Here is a 19,729-nt window from a genome sequence, read left to right on the forward strand (position 1 = left end):
ATTTTTTGAAAGTTCATATTGAGACTACGACCCTACCCTAGTAGGGTTTTGTCCTGTCAGATCCAGATCGGATTTTATAGGCTCATCTAAATCGGGCTAAAAATACAGTTTTTTTCATTTATCGGGTCTTTATCTCAAAAACGAATAGAAATTTGACCTTGCAGTCTTTGGCAGTATTGTAGCCCTAAACTAGTAGAATTTATCTTTTAAACATAGGACATAAGAAAAACTCAATCTAGGGCATCCAAATCGTTAAAATATAGAATTTTACACAATTGCTGAAATTCTGGTCAGTATCAGCTAAACTATTGGGAATTGAACCAAGTAATCGTTAGCAAAAATCTTCCAAATAGTGTTCTCTGCAATTCTTTGGAACATTCTGAAACTCTAAAATGCTTACTTCATGTTGTTTCAGCGGTATTTTGCATCATATCTTTTACAACTCTATTTCAAACACAGTTCACACCAACAGTTTATTCTCGCATTTCGGATTTCACCACATTATTGACATATTTATTAAATCCAAGCTGGATCCAACATAACAAAACCCAACTAGGGACTTTGTCGTTTGGGTCTGTACTTCCAAAAAATCCTCAGCTCAAATTGTTTGCACAAGACTACTTTAAAAATGTTGCACAGTGTTATCTGACTACTTAAGATTTAGATAAAAAACATTAACATAAAAAATCGATTATTTTTATTTAGATTACTTACATATAAAACATGCATGAACATGATACAAAAAATTTGTTACTACTTAAATTAAGCAAAATTAACACTAAATTAAATTTTAATTTAATTAAAACAACTAATTATCCCCTGAGACTAAATATTATGATGCTATCCAAGGTACAAACAATGACTAAAAAAGATGCACACTTATCAAACTAAATACAAAATTTCCTAAAATAATTATCAATAAATACACTAAATAATTACTTCATAATATACATACATATGTAATTTATGGAAAGATCGAAGAACCAAAGAAATCATTACAAAGCCCTTCCACAAAACAAATTACAACTTATACAACTAAAATAAATTAAATTAACATTATTTTACAAATTCAGAAGAATTTTAATGCTTATGAATATTTTCGGAACTCTGCGAAAAGGCAGGATTTGTTTTGCCCTCAAAGTCTCCCAGCACCATGGAAATGCCCGATGAGGAATGTTTGATGCCGGTACCGGCTTTCTTTTTGGTAATTGGTGGTGGTGGTGTTGTTGTGGGCAGAATAAATGAAGCCTTGTTGACACGTCTGTAGAGCAGGGTCCTCAATTTGTAGATGGTGAAGAGAGCCATATAAATGACACATGACAGCATAAGAACTGCCACCACTGTCAAGGTGGCGTTGAGGGGTTTATCCCAATCCACAACGTGGTAAATGTAGGGCTTGCCTTTGCTGTGAAGAAAAGAAAGGAGATTAGATTAATTTATTAGAGGGGATACTAGGAAGAAATTTGTATACTTACATATTATGCCCCCCGCTCAGTTGATATATCGCCGAGAAAATGGCATAAATAATACCGAAGACAACCGGTAAAAACATGTGCAACAACCTCAAGGGATGTGCCACAATCAGCAAATCCACAAACATGCAAACCGAATTGAAGACATGCGTCAAAATGTTGGTGGCATTTAGGTTGCTTTCGTTCACTGTGGGTGGGAGGAAAAAAGGAGAAATATTTTCATTATTAAAGCATCGAGAAGAGATTTCGATACTTACCATCATACAACAGCGACCAATAGATAATGGTAATAACAATTGACACGACCAGCGTTGTTATGTGTATACCCCAATAGATGCGGAATGGACTTGTTAAGGATTCCAAATTTAACAGTTTATCTAAAAAGAAAAGAAATTTTAAAATATTTAAAATGAGTAAAAAGAGATAAATACACAAATATACCTAAACGTACTATGGACACATCCCAAGCTTTAAAAATAAACAGGAAAAAAATGTTAGTAGTTTCTAGCGCAAGGAAGGGGTGCTTCGATAGACCCTTTCTGAAACAAAGGGTGCTTCGATAAATTCGTTCTTAAAAAAGGGTGCTTCTATAGACCCTTTCTGAAAGACAGGGTGCTAGAAAGGGTTCTTCTATAGACCGTTTCTGAAAGAAAGGGTGATTCTCTAGACCGTTTTTGAAAGAAAGGGTGCTTCTATAGACCGGGTCTGAAAGAAAGGGTGCTTCTATAGACCGTTTCTGAAAGAAAGGGTGCTTCTATAGACCGTTTCTGAAATAAAGGATGCTTCTATAGACCGTTTCTTAAATAAATGGTGTTTCTATAGACCGTTTCTGAAAGAAAGGGTGCTTCTATAGACCGTTTCTGAAAGAAAGGCTGCTTCTATAGACCGTTTCTGAAATAAAGGGTGCTTCTATAGACCGTTTCTGAAATAAAGGGTGCTTCTATAGACCGTTTCTGAAATAAAGGGTGCTTCTATAGACCGTTTCTTAAAGAAAGGGTGTTTCTATAGACCGTTTCTGAAAGAAAGGGTGCTTCTATAGACCGTTTCTGAAAGAAAGGGTGATTCTATAGACCGTTTCTGAAAGAAAGGGTGCTTCTATAGACCGTTTCTGAAAGAAAGGGTGCTTCTATAGACCGTTTCTGAAAGAAAGGGTGCTTCTATAGACCGTTTCTGAAATAAAGGGTGCTTCTATAGACCGTTTCTGAAAGAAAGGGTGCTTCTATAGACCGTTTCTGAAATAAAGGGTGCTTCTATAGACCGTTTCTGAAATAAAGGGTGCTTCTATAGACCGTTTCTGAAAGAAAGGGTGCTTCCATAGACCGTTTCTGAAAGAAAGGTTGCTTCTATAGACCGTTTCTTAAAGAAAGGGTGCTTCTATAGACCGTTTCTGAAAGAAAGGGTGCTTCTATAGACCGTTTCTGAAAGAAAGGGTGCTTCTATAGACCGTTTCTGAAAGAAAGGGTGCTTCTATAGACCGTTTCTGAAAGAAAGGGTGCTTCTATAGACCGTTTCTGAAAGAAAGGGTGCTTCTATAGACCGTTTCTGAAAGAAAGGGTGCTTCTATAGACCGTTTCTGAAAGAAAGGGTGCTTCTATAGACCGTTTCTGAAAGAAAGGGTGCTTCTATAGACCGTTTCTGAAAGAAAGGGTGCTTCTATAGACCGTTTCTGAAAGAAAGGGTGCTTCTATAGACCGTTTCTGAAAGAAAGGGTGCTTCTATAGACCGTTTCTGAAAGAAAGGGTGCTTCTATAGACCGTTTCTGAAAGAAAGGGTGCTTCTACAAACACTTTCTGAACGAAAGGGTGCCTCTACAAACACTTTCTGAACGAAAGGGTGCCTCTACAAACACTTTCTGAACGAAATGGTGCTTCTACATTCCCTTTCTGAAAGAAAGGATGCTTCGATAGACCCTTTCTGAAAGAAAGGATGCTTCTATGGACCGTATCGGAATGAAAGGATGCTCCGATAGACCCTTTTCTGAAAGAAAGGATGCTTCGATAGACCCTTTCTGAAAGAAAGGATGCTTCGATAGACCCTTTCTGAAAGAAAGGATGCTTCTATGGACCGTTTCTGAATGAAGGGATGCTCCGATAGACCGTTTCTGAAAGAAAGGGTGCTTCTATAGACCGTTTCTGAAAGTAAGGGTGCTTCTATAGTCCCAAGAAAGGGTGCTTCTACAAACACTTTCTGAACGAAAGGGTGCTTCTACAAACACTTTCTGAACGAAATGGTGCTTCTACATTCCCTTTCTGAAAGAAAGGATGCTCCGATAGACCCTTTCTGAAAGAAAGGATGCTTCGATAGACCCTTTCTGAAAGAAAGGATGCTTCTATGGACCGTATCGGAATGAAAGGATGCTCCGATAGACCCTTTTCTGAAAGAAACGATGCTTCTATGGACCGTTTCTGAATGAAGAGGTGCTCCGATAGACCCTTTCTGAAAGAAAGGATGCTCCGATAGACCCTTTTTGAAACAAAGGTTGATTTTATAGACCCTTTATGAAAAAAGGGTGTTTCGATACACCCATTCTGAAAGAAAGGGTGCTTCGATACACCCATTCTGAAGAAAGGCTTTTCGCTAGACACATTCTGAAAGAAAATGGTGCTTCGATAGACCGTTTCGGAAACAAAGGGTGCTTCTATAGACACTTTCTGAAACAAAGGGTGCTTCTTAGACCCTTTCTGAAACAATAGGTGCTTCTATAGACCATTTCTGAAACAAAGGTTGCTTCTACAAACCATTTCTGAAACAAAGGGTGCTTCTATAGACTCTATGAGCCATCTGCTATACAGTAGACGACCCTGTGGGCCATATACTATATATTAAAGGATCCTATGGGGCATCTACTATACAGTAGACGACCCTATGGGCCACATGCTATACAGTAGACGACCCTATGGGGCCATCTACTATACAGTAGACGACCCTATGGGCCATCTACTATGCAGTAGACGACCCTATGGGCCATTTACTATGCAGTAGACGACCCTATGGGCCATCTACTACCCTACGGGCCATATACTATACAGTAGACGACCCTATGGGCCATTTACTATGCAGTAGACGACCCTATGGGCCACCTACTATACAGTAGACGACCCTATGGGCCATCTACTATACAGTAGACGACCCTATGGGCCATCTACTATACAGTAGACGACCCTATGGGCCATCTACTATACAGTAGACGACCTTATGGGCCATCTACTATACAATAGACGACCTTATGGGCCATCTACTATACAGTAGACGACCCTATGGGCCATCTACTATACAGTAGACGACCCTATGGGCCATCTACTATACAGTAGACGACCCTATGGGCCATCTACTATACAGTAGACGACCCTATGGGCCATCTACTATACAGTAGACGACCTTATGGGCCATCTACTATACAATAGACGACCTTATGGGCCATCTACTATACAGTAGACGACCCTATGGGCCATCTACTATACAATAGACGACCCTATAGGCCATCCACTATACAGTAGACGACCCTATGGGCCATCTACTATACAGTAGCCGACGCTATTGGTCATCTACTATACAGTAAACGACCCTATGGGCCATCTACTATACTGTAGACAACCCTATGGGCCATCTACTATACAGTAGACGACCCTATGGGCCATCTACTATACAGTAGACGACCCTATGGGCCATCTACTATACAGTAGACGACCCTATGGGCCATCTACTATACAGTAGACGACCCTATGGGCCATCTACTATACAGTAGACGACCCTATGGGCCATCTACTATACAGTAGACGACCCTATGGGCCATCTACTATACAGTAGACGACCCTATGGGCCATCTACTATACAGTAGACGACCCTATGGGCCATCTACTATACAGTAGAAGACCCTATTGGCCGTTTCTGAAAGAAAGGGTGCTTCTATAGACCATTTCTGAAAGAAAGGGTGCTTCTATAGACCGTTTCTGAAAGAAAGGGTGCTTCTATAGACCGTTTCTGAAAGAAAGGGTGCTTCTACAAACACTTTCTGAACGAAAGGGTGCCTCTACAAACACTTTCTGAACGAAATGGTGCTTCTACATTCCCTTTCTGAAAGAAAGGATGCTTCGATAGACCCTTTCTGAAAGAAAGGATGCTTCTATGGACCGTATCGGAATGAAAGGATGCTCCGATAGACCCTTTTCTGAAAGAAAGGATGCTTCGATAGACCCTTTCTGAAAGAAAGGATGCTTCGATAGACCCTTTCTGAAAGAAAGGATGCTTCTATGGACCGTTTCTGAATGAAGGGATGCTCCGATAGACCGTTTCTGAAAGAAAGGGTGCTTCTATAGACCGTTTCTGAAAGTAAGGGTGCTTCTATAGTCCCAAGAAAGGGTGCTTCTACAAACACTTTCTGAACGAAAGGGTGCTTCTACAAACACTTTCTGAACGAAATGGTGCTTCTACATTCCCTTTCTGAAAGAAAGGATGCTCCGATAGACCCTTTCTGAAAGAAAGGATGCTTCGATAGACCCTTTCTGAAAGAAAGGATGCTTCTATGGACCGTATCGGAATGAAAGGATGCTCCGATAGACCCTTTTCTGAAAGAAAGGATGCTTCTATGGACCGTTTCTGAATGAAGAGGTGCTCCGATAGACCCTTTCTGAAAGAAAGGATGCTTCTATGGACCGTATCGGAATGAAAGGATGCTCCGATAGACCCTTTTCTGAAAGAAAGGATGCTTCTATGGACCGTTTCTGAATGAAGAGGTGCTCCGATAGACCCTTTCTGAAAGAAAGGATGCTCCGATAGACCCTTTTTGAAACAAAGGTTGATTTTATAGACCCTTTATGAAAAAAGGGTGTTTCGATACACCCATTCTGAAAGAAAGGGTGCTTCGATACACCCATTCTGAAGAAAGGCTTTTCGCTAGACACATTCTGAAAGAAAATGGTGCTTCGATAGACCGTTTCGGAAACAAAGGGTGCTTCTATAGACACTTTCTGAAACAAAGGGTGCTTCTTAGACCCTTTCTGAAACAATAGGTGCTTCTATAGACCATTTCTGAAACAAAGGGTGCTTCTATAGACTCTATGAGCCATCTGCTATACAGTAGACGACCCTGTGGGCCATCTACTATTTATTAAAGGATCCTATGGGGCATCTACTATACAGTAGACGACCCTATGGGCCACATGCTATACAGTAGACGACCCTATGGGGCCATCTACTATACAGTAGACGACCCTATGGGCCATCTACTATGCAGTAGACGACCCTATGGGCCATTTACTATGCAGTAGACGACCCTATGGGCCATCTACTACCCTACGGGCCATATACTATACAGTAGACGACCCTATGGGCCATTTACTATGCAGTAGACGACCCTATGGGCCACCTACTATACAGTAGACGACCCTATGGGCCATCTACTATACAGTAGACGACCCTATGGGCCATCTACTAACGACCCTATGGGCCATCTACTATACAGTAGACGACCCTATGGGCCATCTACTATACAGTAGACGACCCTATGGGCCATCTACTATACAGTAGACGACCTTATGGGCCATCTACTATACAATAGACGACCTTATGGGCCATCTACTATACAGTAGACGACCCTATGGGCCATCTACTATACAATAGACGACCCTATAGGCCATCCACTATACAGTAGACGACCCTATGGGCCATCTACTATACAGTAGCCGACGCTATTGGTCATCTACTATACAGTAAACGACCCTATGGGCCATCTACTATACTGTAGACAACCCTATGGGCCATCTACTATACAGTAGACGACCCTATGGGCCATCTACTATACAGTAGACGACCCTATGGGCCATCTACTATACAGTAGACGACCCTATGGGCCATCTACTATACAGTAGACGACCCTATGGGCCATCTACTATACAGTAGACGACCCTATGGGCCATCTACTATACAGTAGACGACCCTATGGGCCATCTACTATACAGTAGACGACCCTATGGGCCATCTACTATACAGTAGACGACCCTATGGGCCATCTACTATACAGTAGACGACCCTATGGGCCATCTACTATACAGTAGACGACCCTATGGGCCATCTACTATACAGTAGACGACCCTATGGGCCATCTACTATACAGTAGACGACCCTATGGGCCATCTACTATACAGTAGACGACCCTATGGGCCATCTACTATACAGTAGACGACCCTATGGGCCATCTACTATACAGTAGACGACCCTATGGGCCATCTACTATACAGTAGACGACCCTATGGGCCATCTACTATACAGTAGACGACCCTATGGGCCATCTACTATACAGTAGACGACCCTATGGGCCATCTACTATACAGTAGACGACCCTATGGGCCATCTACTATACAGTAGAAGACCCTATTGGCCATCTACTATACAGTAGACGACCCTGTGGACCATCTACTATAGAGTAGACGACCCTATGGACCATCTACTATAGAGTAGACGACCCTATGGACCATCTACTATACAGTATACGACCCTATGGACCATCTACTATACAGTATACGACCCTATGGGCCATCCACTATACAGTAGACGACCCTGTGGACCATCTACTATACAGTTGACGACCCTATGGGCCATCTACTATACAGTTGACGACCCTATGGGCCATCTACTATACAGTTGACGACCCTATGGGCCATCTACTATACAGTAGACGACCCTATGGGTCATCTACTATACAGTAGACGACCCTATGGGCCATCTACTATACAGTAGACGACCCTATGGGCCATCTACTATACAGTAGACGACCCTATGGGCCATCTACTATACAGTAGACGACCCTATGGGCCATCTACTATACAGTAGACGACCCTATGGGCCATCTACTATACAGTAGACGACCCTATGGGCCATCTACTATACAGTAGACGACCCTATGGGCCATCTACTATACAGTAGACGACCCTATGGGCCATCTACTATACAGTAGACGACTCTATGGACCATCTACTTTACAGTAGACGACCCTATGGCCATCTACTATACAGTAGACGACCCTATGGGCCATCTACTATACAGTAGACGACCCTATGGGCCATCAACTACACAGTAGACGACCCTATGGAGTAATCTATGGGGACCCTATGGGCCATCTACTATACAGTAGACGACCCTATGGGAAATCTACTATAAAGTAGACTATGGGCCATATACTATACGGTAAACGTACTTATGCGCCATCTTCTATACAGTAGACGACCCTATTGTCCATCTACTATACAGTAGACGACCCTATGGGCCATCTACTATACAATAGACCCTATGGGGGAAATCTACTATACAGTAGACTACAGGGACGTACGCAGGGGGGGGGCACAGGGGGCCCGTGCCCCCTGTGCCCCCCCCCCCCCCCCGAAATGGTTTCGTCGAACAAAATTTGTTAAGCTACTCTAACTAGTTATTATATCTTTTTCTCATAAAAATGTTTGTATGTTTGCAGATTTCAAATGAAAACTTATATTTTCTTAAGTTTCTGAACAGAAAATGTACATGATTAAAAAGTTTTGTAAGAAAATATTTTAAGATTTTTTGTTTGTATGCTGTTTTTGAGAGAAACTTCCAATGAAATCTGATTTACTTCTTCATGTCATATCATTGCACTATCAAATGCGAATCCCTAATGAACTCCAAGTTTATTGTCATAGTATTGTGGGAATGGAAGTATATGAAAAAATGTCTATTGGATAAAATGTATGCCATCGCCAAAATTTTGTTACTCTATTTTAGACAAATTTGCTCCTAAACAGTATGAGAAAATAATGAAGACAAATGAATTTTTGTGTGTGACTTGTTTTTTTTTCCTTATCACCACCGAAGTTTAATTGTAGCCTCAGACTTTAAGGTTACGAGATTACATACACTAGGATACGATACAAATAGGTCTCAACAAAATAATGATTTTTGACTCCACATACATATGTTTGGACGCTATTCGTTTCAGATAAGATGGAAGTACTTACCACCGTCCGTCTGTATCTCTGTTTGTCTGGCAGGTTGGAACTCATGATAACTCTCGAACGGATCAACCAATTTGGTCCAAGTTATGGATCTCGTAATGTTTTGTCCAAATTAAATTTAAATCATATTTCACTAAAATGGTCGAAGGGACTAACAGATTCGGTCTAAAATCGAACCTAGTATGGACTGTCTCGGTCCACTCGCAAAATTACTTCCAACAGTACATCAAGTTCCAAGAGAATAGGTTTGGACAACATATTCAGGTCCCTTATACAAGTCTACTAACTGCAGTTTAAAGACTGTTCGAGGATCCTTTGGACATTTTGTAGTCTTGTTTACAGCGATATCCTATTTTTCGTGGACAAGTTCATGCTTCCTGACAAAGCTATAAATTCCACGGTGACCAACTAAAATAGCTTATGTGCGCGGTAACTTTCGAGAGGAGTGTCTCTCAAAATAAGATCCATTTCTAAAATTAATTAACTTATTATTAGCGAATAATTAAGTGGGGTTCAATAAGGATCGATTGTTATTTGTGCAAACTATATAGAACTAAGTCCATCAAAGTGTTTGTCATCGAGTCCAAAAACTTCTAATCGTACAATTAAGAACAAAAATTATAACACTTATTTTTTAACATTATATTAAAAGTAACAAGTAAAAAAGTATCAGTCGGCTTTGCCGACAGAGATATACCCTCAGCCTGTGTATATTGAAACAAATTTTTCCAAAAAAAACGTATGTATTTAGGGGATTTGGAAAATGTTGGGCGTTTGAACCGACAAAAATATTGATTAGTATTAAAGATCAAAAGTTTTGCGGAGGAGATACTAAAAAGAATGGATCTCCAGCCTCTCCATATGGTGCCATAGGTGGTTTTTACACCCTTGGGGCTGTTTGCTCAAGAAGTATGGGTTTGCCCCTGAAAAAACGTTTACCATCGTAAATGAGACAGCGAATGCAAGTTGCTTCAAAAAAATTCAAAGTGATTCGATATCAGGTCTTAAAGTGAACTTATCCGAAATTTTGTGTGGGGGGTACCGGATGGAGTAGACAAATATAGTCCATATTTGAACCTGATCTATATCTGGTAGATATATTAGGATGTGCAAAGTATGGACCAATTCTGCCACTACCTTCATGAGTTACCGTACGAACAATTTTTCCGAACATTTTTGAACTTTTGTGGGGGAGGTACCTGAAGGAGTGGACCGATATGGCTTATCTTCGAACTGAAACTATGTATGGACATAATATTACTAAGGCCAAATTTTGGACCGAATCGGCAGATTCGTTCGAGGGTTATCTTGCGCTCCAACCACCTCGCATGGTGTCATAAGGTTTTTTGCAAGTTTCAGGCTATTTTCTCAGGAAGTATGGACTTGCCCCTGATGAAACTTGTACAGTCGTATGGGGGCTGTGGCGATTCGAGAGATGGCCCTAAACTGAACTTTTCCGAAATTTTGTGTGGGAGGTACCCGAATGATTGAACCGATTGATTCCATATTGAAACTATATCTAAGTCTGGTACACATTTCACGATGGGCAAAGTATGAACCAAATCGGTTACTCCCTTCAAGAGTTATCGTGCACACAAAATTTCCGAACTTTTGTGGGGGAGGTACCAGAAGGAATGGACCGATATAGCACATTTTCGAACTTGAACTAAGTTTGGGCAAAATATTACGAAAGCCAAAATTTGAACCGAATCGGTTCATCCGTTCGAGAGTTATCGTGCGCTCTAGCCAGCCAGACAGACGGACGGACATTGCTTAATCGACTCCAAATTGTCTGAAACACATTTCGTCCAAACATACTTGGGGTTTAAAACCGTTATTTCGATGAGGCACATTTTGCCCGTATGAAAGTGTATATGGGCAAAACTGCCAATTATTTCATATTCCATTTCCAAAAAATTGAATTTTTTTTTTCGCGCTACATTAACGATTTTTGGTACATAGGTTAAGAAAAAATTCCCCAGTACAAATCCGCTCGCGAGCAAATTTTTGGTTGTTGCGGACAAATGTTATCGCGGTTTTACTTCTGCTTTTAAGAAAAAATTATTACAAAAACGCTAATTATTTTATTGAGCACAAATGTCACTAAAAAGTTATTACGAAGTGACGTCATTAAGTAGATTGCATAATATTTGTAAAATGTTTCTCAGTATTCGCGGAATTTACAAAAAATTGAAAAAATTTTAAATGTAATCCGAATTTTTTGAAAATATAGGTCCATTTACCCGTCAAAAATTACGAAAAAAGTAACAGTTTTAAATAAAGACTTCACGGGGAATCAAATGAGACCAAACTTATAATCATCGGGATAGTAGTTAGGATATTATAGCCAAAATAAGCACATATTTGTGTTACAAAAAACTAATTTTGGTTTGGAATAATGGTTTTCACATGCATTCTAGAGTCGAAAATATTGGAAAAATTCTATAGGAGTACTTCTTTTATTTTTCTTGAAACTCCCAAGGAAATGGGCGGATTTTGCTTTAACTACATTCACATAGAAGGTTTCCAATTGAGGAAAGTTATCGGGATGTTGAAATAAATCAGTAGACTTCTTAAACGGAAATATAATTCAAATAAACCGCTTTAACTTATATGCATTATTAAAATATGTGTAAATCGCTTAATTATCAAAATCGTTTTGTCCGCATGTGATTTTCATGTACAGCAAGACCATATCTTTTAATTTGTATATATTTTTCGAAATATAATTTGGACGCTAAGATGTAGCATCGGCTGCATCTTAGCATTAAAAATCCTATAAAACATCGCTAATTTGCGCAAAGTTCATACAATTTCGTTCCGCATCCGGTTTTAGTGTCACCATGAAAATCTGCATCTATATATACCTATTTCAAGGCAATCAGTCAAGAACCGTGGATGTAGCATCACACACTATTTTTGGGATAAAATGAATGTAGTTCCCTTATCAGTGAAGTTTTTAAATCTCTGTTTCCGCAAAAAGGAAGATGCTGCACTAGTTTTTTCATAGTAGTGCATGCGGCCGACAGAATACGCGATAAAATGCGCGATAATTTCAAAAACAATATTAGGTGATTTTCCTACCTTGGAATTTCTCCTATCTCGCGTTTTAGTAGATGGATTTTAACGAGTAATGATTTATTAGATCCGCAAAGTAAAAATCCAAAATTTGCAATCATGCACGAGTAAATCGAATGCCAATTGTACAAATTAGACCCGAAATATATGATTTTTAGAAATTTGTTCGCACAAAATTTTCGTATTTGGATACAGATTTCTCTGAAGCTGTGTAGGCTACATTCACGACACATATATCAAATAAATCAGAATCGTGAGTTCTTCATTCCTATATATGACTTTTTGAAAAACCTGTTTGCGGAACGAAATTATAAGAAAATTTCAAAAAACACTTAAAATCTGGCTTCAAAATGTCAGCATCATTTAATGGTAGACGCAGATCAAATTTTGAGAAGTTATACACTAGTGAGATAATCCTTATTTAGTTGCCTTCTACTTTTACTTTAACGGGAAAATCGTGATAAGTGTGGTTTAATCACAAATCGAGAGAAAAGAAAAAAAGACACGTTGGCTTCAACCCACTTTTACCCATTTTTTAACATAAATATAGCCACAGCTTCCACGCAAATCAACTTTGAAGGCCAATATTTTTTGCCAAGTCTAAAAACATTTCATTTTATCCAAAAGCATGTAAATTGTACAATATACAACCACTATTCGCGAGTTATAAACGGGTAAACCTTGGCTTCAACGATGTTAAATTTTCAATAATATTGCCCATATACCCTCGTTAGCATAAATGCTGAGGGTATAAAAATAATCCTGGAATCAGACTCTATCTCTTCAGGTAAATAACACTTTTAAGGTAATCATGTGCAAACAATTTAAAGTGAGGATTTTTTGAAAGTACAGACCCAAAGTACAAAAGCCTAGTTGCGTTTTGTTGAGTCAGATCCGGCTTGGATTTTATGGCCCCTTCTAAACATTGTTAAATATCGACTTTTAAAATCAACTCGGGGCTATATCTCTGAAACCAATGCAAATCTTCTTCTGACCTCTGAAGCAAATTTGTAGATAAGGGTCAGAATAAAATATTTGGACAAATAATGAACTGGAAAAACACTTTTGTTGCCTCAAATTTTATAATATATTTAAAAATTCCATAATGTGTATAGATTTCTCACCATATCTCCAAAACTGTTAAATTTTTCTTAATGTTTTCATTTGGAAACATATCAACGACAACGGAAGATGATGTTCTTAAAAAATAGGCTAAGATCATCGAAATAAAAAAAAATCTTGCTATAAACTCTCTTGCGATTAACTATAGCGTGGGCCTGTATGATTAAAAACTTCAATTCATTGAAAACGGGGCGTAGATTTTACATGGCGACTTTACCGAACGTGGCCCGATATTGTTTATTTTCAATTCTAAATATCATACTCTGTAAATATTTAATTTATATACTTTGTACCAATATTTCATATAAAATTCGAAAAATCGAATTGTTTTTGGCTCATTTTAAATTAAATGTAGAATAGAATATGTGCCAAAATTTCCAATCCATCGGACAAAAATTTACCGGGATATTAGTTTTCGAAGGGAAAAATTTATTGTGTTTTGTATGTAGCATAGAAACTAAAAACGTCTTTTCCTCGAAGTAGCACTTTTGAAAGCGGTGTCAACTCGAAAACGGATGCTCCGGTCTTTATGTGTTTTTGTTGGACTGTTATACACATAAATCATGTGCTTAACCGAGAGAGTCTTTAAAAAACTGCTGAGGGAGTCCGAAGAATATCAAAAACATTTTTTTTTTTTGTTAAAATCGAAGTTTTGATTTTAACTGTTAAAAATTGTTTTTTTTTTTTAATTCCGTTTCGATAATGGACTAGATTATTAGGTTTGTAATGATCCCACAAAAATATATGCTGATCGGTTTATTCTTTTTCAAACTACAGGGGGTACCGCAAACTACTTTAGCAAAAACAGTGCTTTCTAGACGGGATTTTGTCAGAAAGATTTTTCAAAAAAAAAAAAAAAAAAAAAAAAAAAATAGAAGGTAACTCAAGGTTTAATAGATTTCTTATAAAAAATGCATGAAAATGGCTTTTCTGATGCTTATAAGTGGCCATAACCCCTTAAAATAGCTTTACGTAACGCTACACAACATTTGAACTATTCATGATTTTTGGTCAAGTTGGGCCCCCCCCGAAATGAAATCCTGCGTACGTCCCTGGTAGACTATGGGCCATATACTATACGGTAGATGAACTTATGGGCCATCTTCTATACAGTAGACGACCCTATAGGCTATCTACTGTACCGTGGACGACTCTATGAGCCATCTACTGTACCGTGGACAATCCTTTGGGCCATCCACTATTATGCTATTCTATCTATATACTATTATATCCTATATATACCTTTTATCTGTAAATAACATACGGAAGGTTTTATATCTGCAGAAAACTTACAGAAGGTCTTCTGTCTGTAAGACATGCTGAAAGTTTTCCATCTGAAAAAGACCTACAGAATGTCTTCTATCTGTAGATGGCCTGCAAAAGGTATTCTATTTGTAGAAAGCTTACAGAAGGTAATTCTATCTGTAGATAACCTATAGAAGATCTTATATTATAAAATATTCCAAGTTTCCACTTACCTGCATAATCAGGACGATAATGCCATATAAGGACCAAAATGGCTGCATATACATTGGTGATCATGCACATCAGGATACCCCAATTTGTCATGTAAATGAAATACAAACCAAAGCTGGCATTGTTGTAATGATCGATCATGGAGTCAATAACCACGGCAATAAAGAAGCCAGCCAAGAAGAGGCGGTATATCAGGTAAAGGATGCTTCTGGTGCGATTTTGCCACTAAAAAAAGGGAAAAGAAGAAAATTGAAATATGAAAATTAGAATTTTAACTGGGAGGAAGAAAATGGAAATACATACTAAAATTAGACAAGTATGAATTCCGAACTGGGTCGTTGACCCATTTCCGAAAAAACATTGATTTTTATAATTATAACAATGCTTCTTCTTTAAATTTTACACTCCTTTAAGATGAACTCCAAGGTGAAACAATGACATGAAATGTTAATACTTTTAAACTAAACTACTCCTTCTCCTCCCCCTTTCTATAAGCCCCCAACAAATCTAGGTTCTTTAAACAAAAGAAGGTGCGTGTCAAAAAAAAGGTTGTTATCTACAAAATAAAAAACAAAAAACTTCTTATCAGGTCATGGTTAGCTTTGTCATCGCCTTTTTTAGGCGGCATTTTATAGTTTGTCTTGGACATTGACCCAAATGATGATGGTTAGAATATATTTACTACTGTGTTATATGTTTTAAGTGGGTTATCCAAGAAGCCACCACTCCACTAAGTAAAGCTCATTCTTTGGCATTCATAGATGGGAGCGTTGACAGGTGTCTTCTTCGTTTTCTGTTTTTATTTTTCTTTTTAATTTCCAATTAATAACCAATTTTGTATTGGACACTTGCCCAAAAGTACCTGCAGGTCATATTTACCCCTCATAACTTACCATGGAATAAGTTACAAGGGGGTGCAGGTGGCGAGGTCACCTGTGTGTATTTGAATTGTGCATAAATTTTTAATAAGTTTTGGTTTTCTTTTTTCAATAATTTTTATTGGGCCAACGCTTTAATACCTTGAACCCATTTGAGGGAAATTGTTTTTGTATTAAGTGCCCTGGTTGGCTAAGGTATGTTGTTGTAAAGAGGTCTTAGAGAGTTCAGAATATAGTCTCTAGAATAAAAGCAAATAAGATGAAAAGTAGTCAAAATTGCAAAGTCTATAAATGGATTTAATATTTGTTATGCCGGTTATGAACCTCGCCAGTCGTTTAGGCGACAGACACTGCTAATTGTTTGATATTTAAATTGCTCATCCCACACTACGTTTACTGAGAATTCATTGAATTAGATTTAAAAAACACCTGTTCAATTTTATTTATCAAAAAATATTTGTATTCAAAAATAATGGTGGTAAGGGAAAGGGGTAAAATTTGAGTTTCTGGCACTTTGTAATATTACAAGGAATGAACATTTTGAAATTTTGTGGGGGGACCACTATTTTGAGTAAATGCAAAATTTTTTGGCAAAACAATCTTGAAAGAGTATTCCACATTTTGGTGTATGGTATAAAAAATCTTCGAAGAGCGTATCTTTGATGTTACTCCCAATTTTTGTAAGCACATTTTATTCGTTCTTCTATATTCGTACTAATTTGACATCAATAGCTCAGCCTCTAGATGGCATCTAGACCAAAATCTTCCTGCTGCAGGACATTTGAAAGGAATTATCCCTTCTAAACTTACCTGTGATTTGACAAAATCATCTGGCGGTGTGTGTTCAAAACCACATTTTTCGCGGCGAAATTCCTTCTTTACCGGATGAACAATATCTTTTATGGCCTTCATTGTTAGCACTGATCCGCAACAAAAACAACAACAGATCAATTTTAGTTAGTTTTGCAAAATTTCAAACTCCAACGTCGTGTTATTTTATAAATGAATATTTTTTAATTGTTTGCTCGCAATTATTTTTCAAATCCGATATAAAACGATCAGCAGGTACTTGTAGTGATGTTATTGTTATAATTGTTGTTGTAATTTGTGTTATTATTATCGATGATGATGATGATGTTGCTGTTGTTTTTGTTTATTCAAATGTTTAGATGACGAAGTACACCGTCAGACGTCGTTAGGGTAAAATTGCATGCAATTCCAATTACAACAACAGCAACAATATGACATCATGTCAAAAGCAATTGCATTTGAAAGGGCTGTAATGAAATAAAAAAAAAAAAAATAAGAGGGGAAATTAGTAAAATATAGAATTATGGCATCATAATATTATTGGCATGATTCTAACCGACAGACCAGCCGACATCCGTTCTCAAATCCAATAATTATAGAGGAGACAAGAGGCAAGAACAATGTAAAATTATTGAACATGTAATTTTGAGATAACATGAAATTTCATTTGAAAATTAAACCCATTTAAGGTACATTTACAAGGTAGTAGTATCAGGCCAGATGACTGAATAGATTTTTAAAGAATTTTTTAAAAAAAAATTTAATAATAATTTTTTAAAAAATTTTAAAAATTATTTTTAATAGGCGTGGATTTTTAAAGAATTTTTTAAAAAAAAATTTAAAAACTATTATTAATAGGCGTGGATTTTTAAAGAATTTTTTAAAAAAATTTAAAAACTATTTTTAATAGGCGTAGATTTTAAAAAATTTTAAAAAGTATTTTTAGTAGGCGTGGATTTTAAAAGAATTTTTTAAAACATTTTAAAAATTATTTTTAATAGCCGTGGATTTTTAAAGAACTTAAAAAAAAAATTAAAAACTATTTTTATTTGCCGTGGATTTTTAATGAATTTTTTGAAACATTTTAAAAATTATTTTTAATAGGCGTGGATTTTTTAAAGAATTTTTTAAAACATTTTAAAAATTATTCTTAATAGGCGTGGATTTTTAAAGAATTTTTTAAAACATTTTAAAAATTATTTTTAATAGGCGTGGATTTTTAAAGAATTTTTTAAAACATTTTAAAAATTATTTTTAATAGGCGTGGATTGTTTAAGAATTTTTTTAAACATTTTAAAAATTATTTTTAATAGGCGTGGATTTTTAAAGAATTTTTTAAAACATTTTAAAAATTATTTTTAATAGGCGTGGATTTTTAAAGAATTTTTTAAAACATTTTAAAAATTATTTTTAATAGGCGTGGATTTTTAAAGAATTTTTTAAAACATTTTAAAAATTATTTTTAATAGGCGTGGATTTTTAAAGAATTTTTTAAAACATTTTAAAAATTATTTTTAATAGGCGTGGATTTTTAAAGAATTTTTTAAAACATTTTAAAAATTATTTTTAATAGGCGTGGATTTTTAAAGAATTTTTTAAAACATTTTAAAAATTATTTTTAATAGGCGTGGATTTTTAAAGAATTTTTTAAAACATTTTAAAAATTATTTTTAATAGGCGTGGATTTTTAAAGAATTTTTTAAAACATTTTAAAAATTATTTTTAATAGGCGTGGATTTTTAAAGAATTTTTTTAAAACATTTTAAAAATTATTTTTAATAGGCGTGGATTTTAAAGGATTTTTTAAAACATTTTAAAAATTATTTTTAATAGGCGTGGATTTTTAAAGAATTTTTTAAAACATTTTAAAAATTATTTTTAATAGGCGTGGATTTTTAAAGAACTTTTTTAAAAAAATTTAAAAACAATTTTTAATAGGCGTGGATTTTTAAAGAACTTTTTTAAAACATTTTAAAAATTATTTTTAATAGGCGTGGATTTTTAAACAATTTTTTAAAACATTTTAAAAATTATTTTTAATAGGCGTGGATTTTTAAACAATTTTTTAAAACATTTTAAAAATTATTTTTAATAGGCGTGGATTTTTAAACAATTTTTTAAAACATTTTAAAAATTATTTTTAATAGGCGTGGATTTTTAAAGAATTTTTTAAAACATTTTAAAAATTATTTTTAATAGGCGTGGATTTTTAAAGTATTTTTTAAAACATTTTAAAAATTATTTTTAATAGGCGTGGATTTTTAAAGAATTTTTTAAAACATTTTAAAAATTATTTTTAATAGGCGTGGATTTTTAAAGAATTTTTTAAAACATTTTAAAAATTATTTTTAAAAAAAAATTTAAAATTAAAAAAAAATTTAAAAAAAAAATTAAAAACTATTTTTATTTGCCGTGGATTTTTAATGAATTTTTTGAAACATTTTAAAAATTATTTTTAATAGGCGTGGATTTTTTAAAGAATTTTTTAAAACATTTTAAAAATTATTCTTAATAGGCGTGGATTTTTAAAGAATTTTTTAAAACATTTTAAAAATTATTTTTAATAGGCGTGGATTTTTAAAGAATTTTTTAAAACATTTTAAAAATTATTTTTAATAGGCGTGGATTTTTTAAGAATTTTTTTAAACATTTTAAAAATTATTTTTAATAGGCGTGGATTTTTAAAGAATTTTTTAAAACATTTTAAAAATTATTTTTAATAGGCGTGGATTTTTAAAGAATTTTTTAAAACATTTTAAAAATTATTTTTAATAGGCGTGGATTTTTAAAGAATTTTTTAAAACATTTTAAAAATTATTTTTAATAGGCGTGGATTTTTAAAGAATTTTTTAAAACATTTTAAAAATTATTTTTAATAGGCGTGGATTTTTAAAGAATTTTTTAAAACATTTTA

The 19,729-nt window shown here is 35.6% G+C and overlaps 1 protein-coding gene and 1 long non-coding RNA gene across 2 annotated transcripts in view; one reads left to right on the top strand and one right to left on the bottom strand.

The window, feature by feature from the left end:
- The window catches only part of LOC141393646 (uncharacterized), a 194,925-nt gene that overhangs the window by 161,579 nt on the left and 13,617 nt on the right, over nt 1–19,729 (top strand). The gene's annotated exons all lie outside the window — the stretch shown is intronic.
- Nucleotides 681–17,287, bottom strand: LOC141393642 (protein rolling stone). Its single transcript, XM_073966958.1, has 5 exons — nt 16,816–17,287; nt 15,130–15,352; nt 1,730–1,849; nt 1,476–1,659; nt 681–1,405 (listed from the first exon to the last, which is right to left on the bottom strand). Exons 1-5 carry the CDS (start codon nt 16,915–16,917, stop codon nt 1,081–1,083), a joined length of 954 nt encoding a protein of 317 aa, XP_073823059.1. The 5' UTR covers nt 16,918–17,287; the 3' UTR covers nt 681–1,080.

Source organism: Musca autumnalis, unplaced genomic scaffold (assembly GCF_047663935.1).
Source record: "Musca autumnalis isolate F117 unplaced genomic scaffold, ASM4766393v1 scaffold_2, whole genome shotgun sequence".
NCBI lineage: Eukaryota > Metazoa > Arthropoda > Insecta > Diptera > Muscidae > Musca > Musca autumnalis.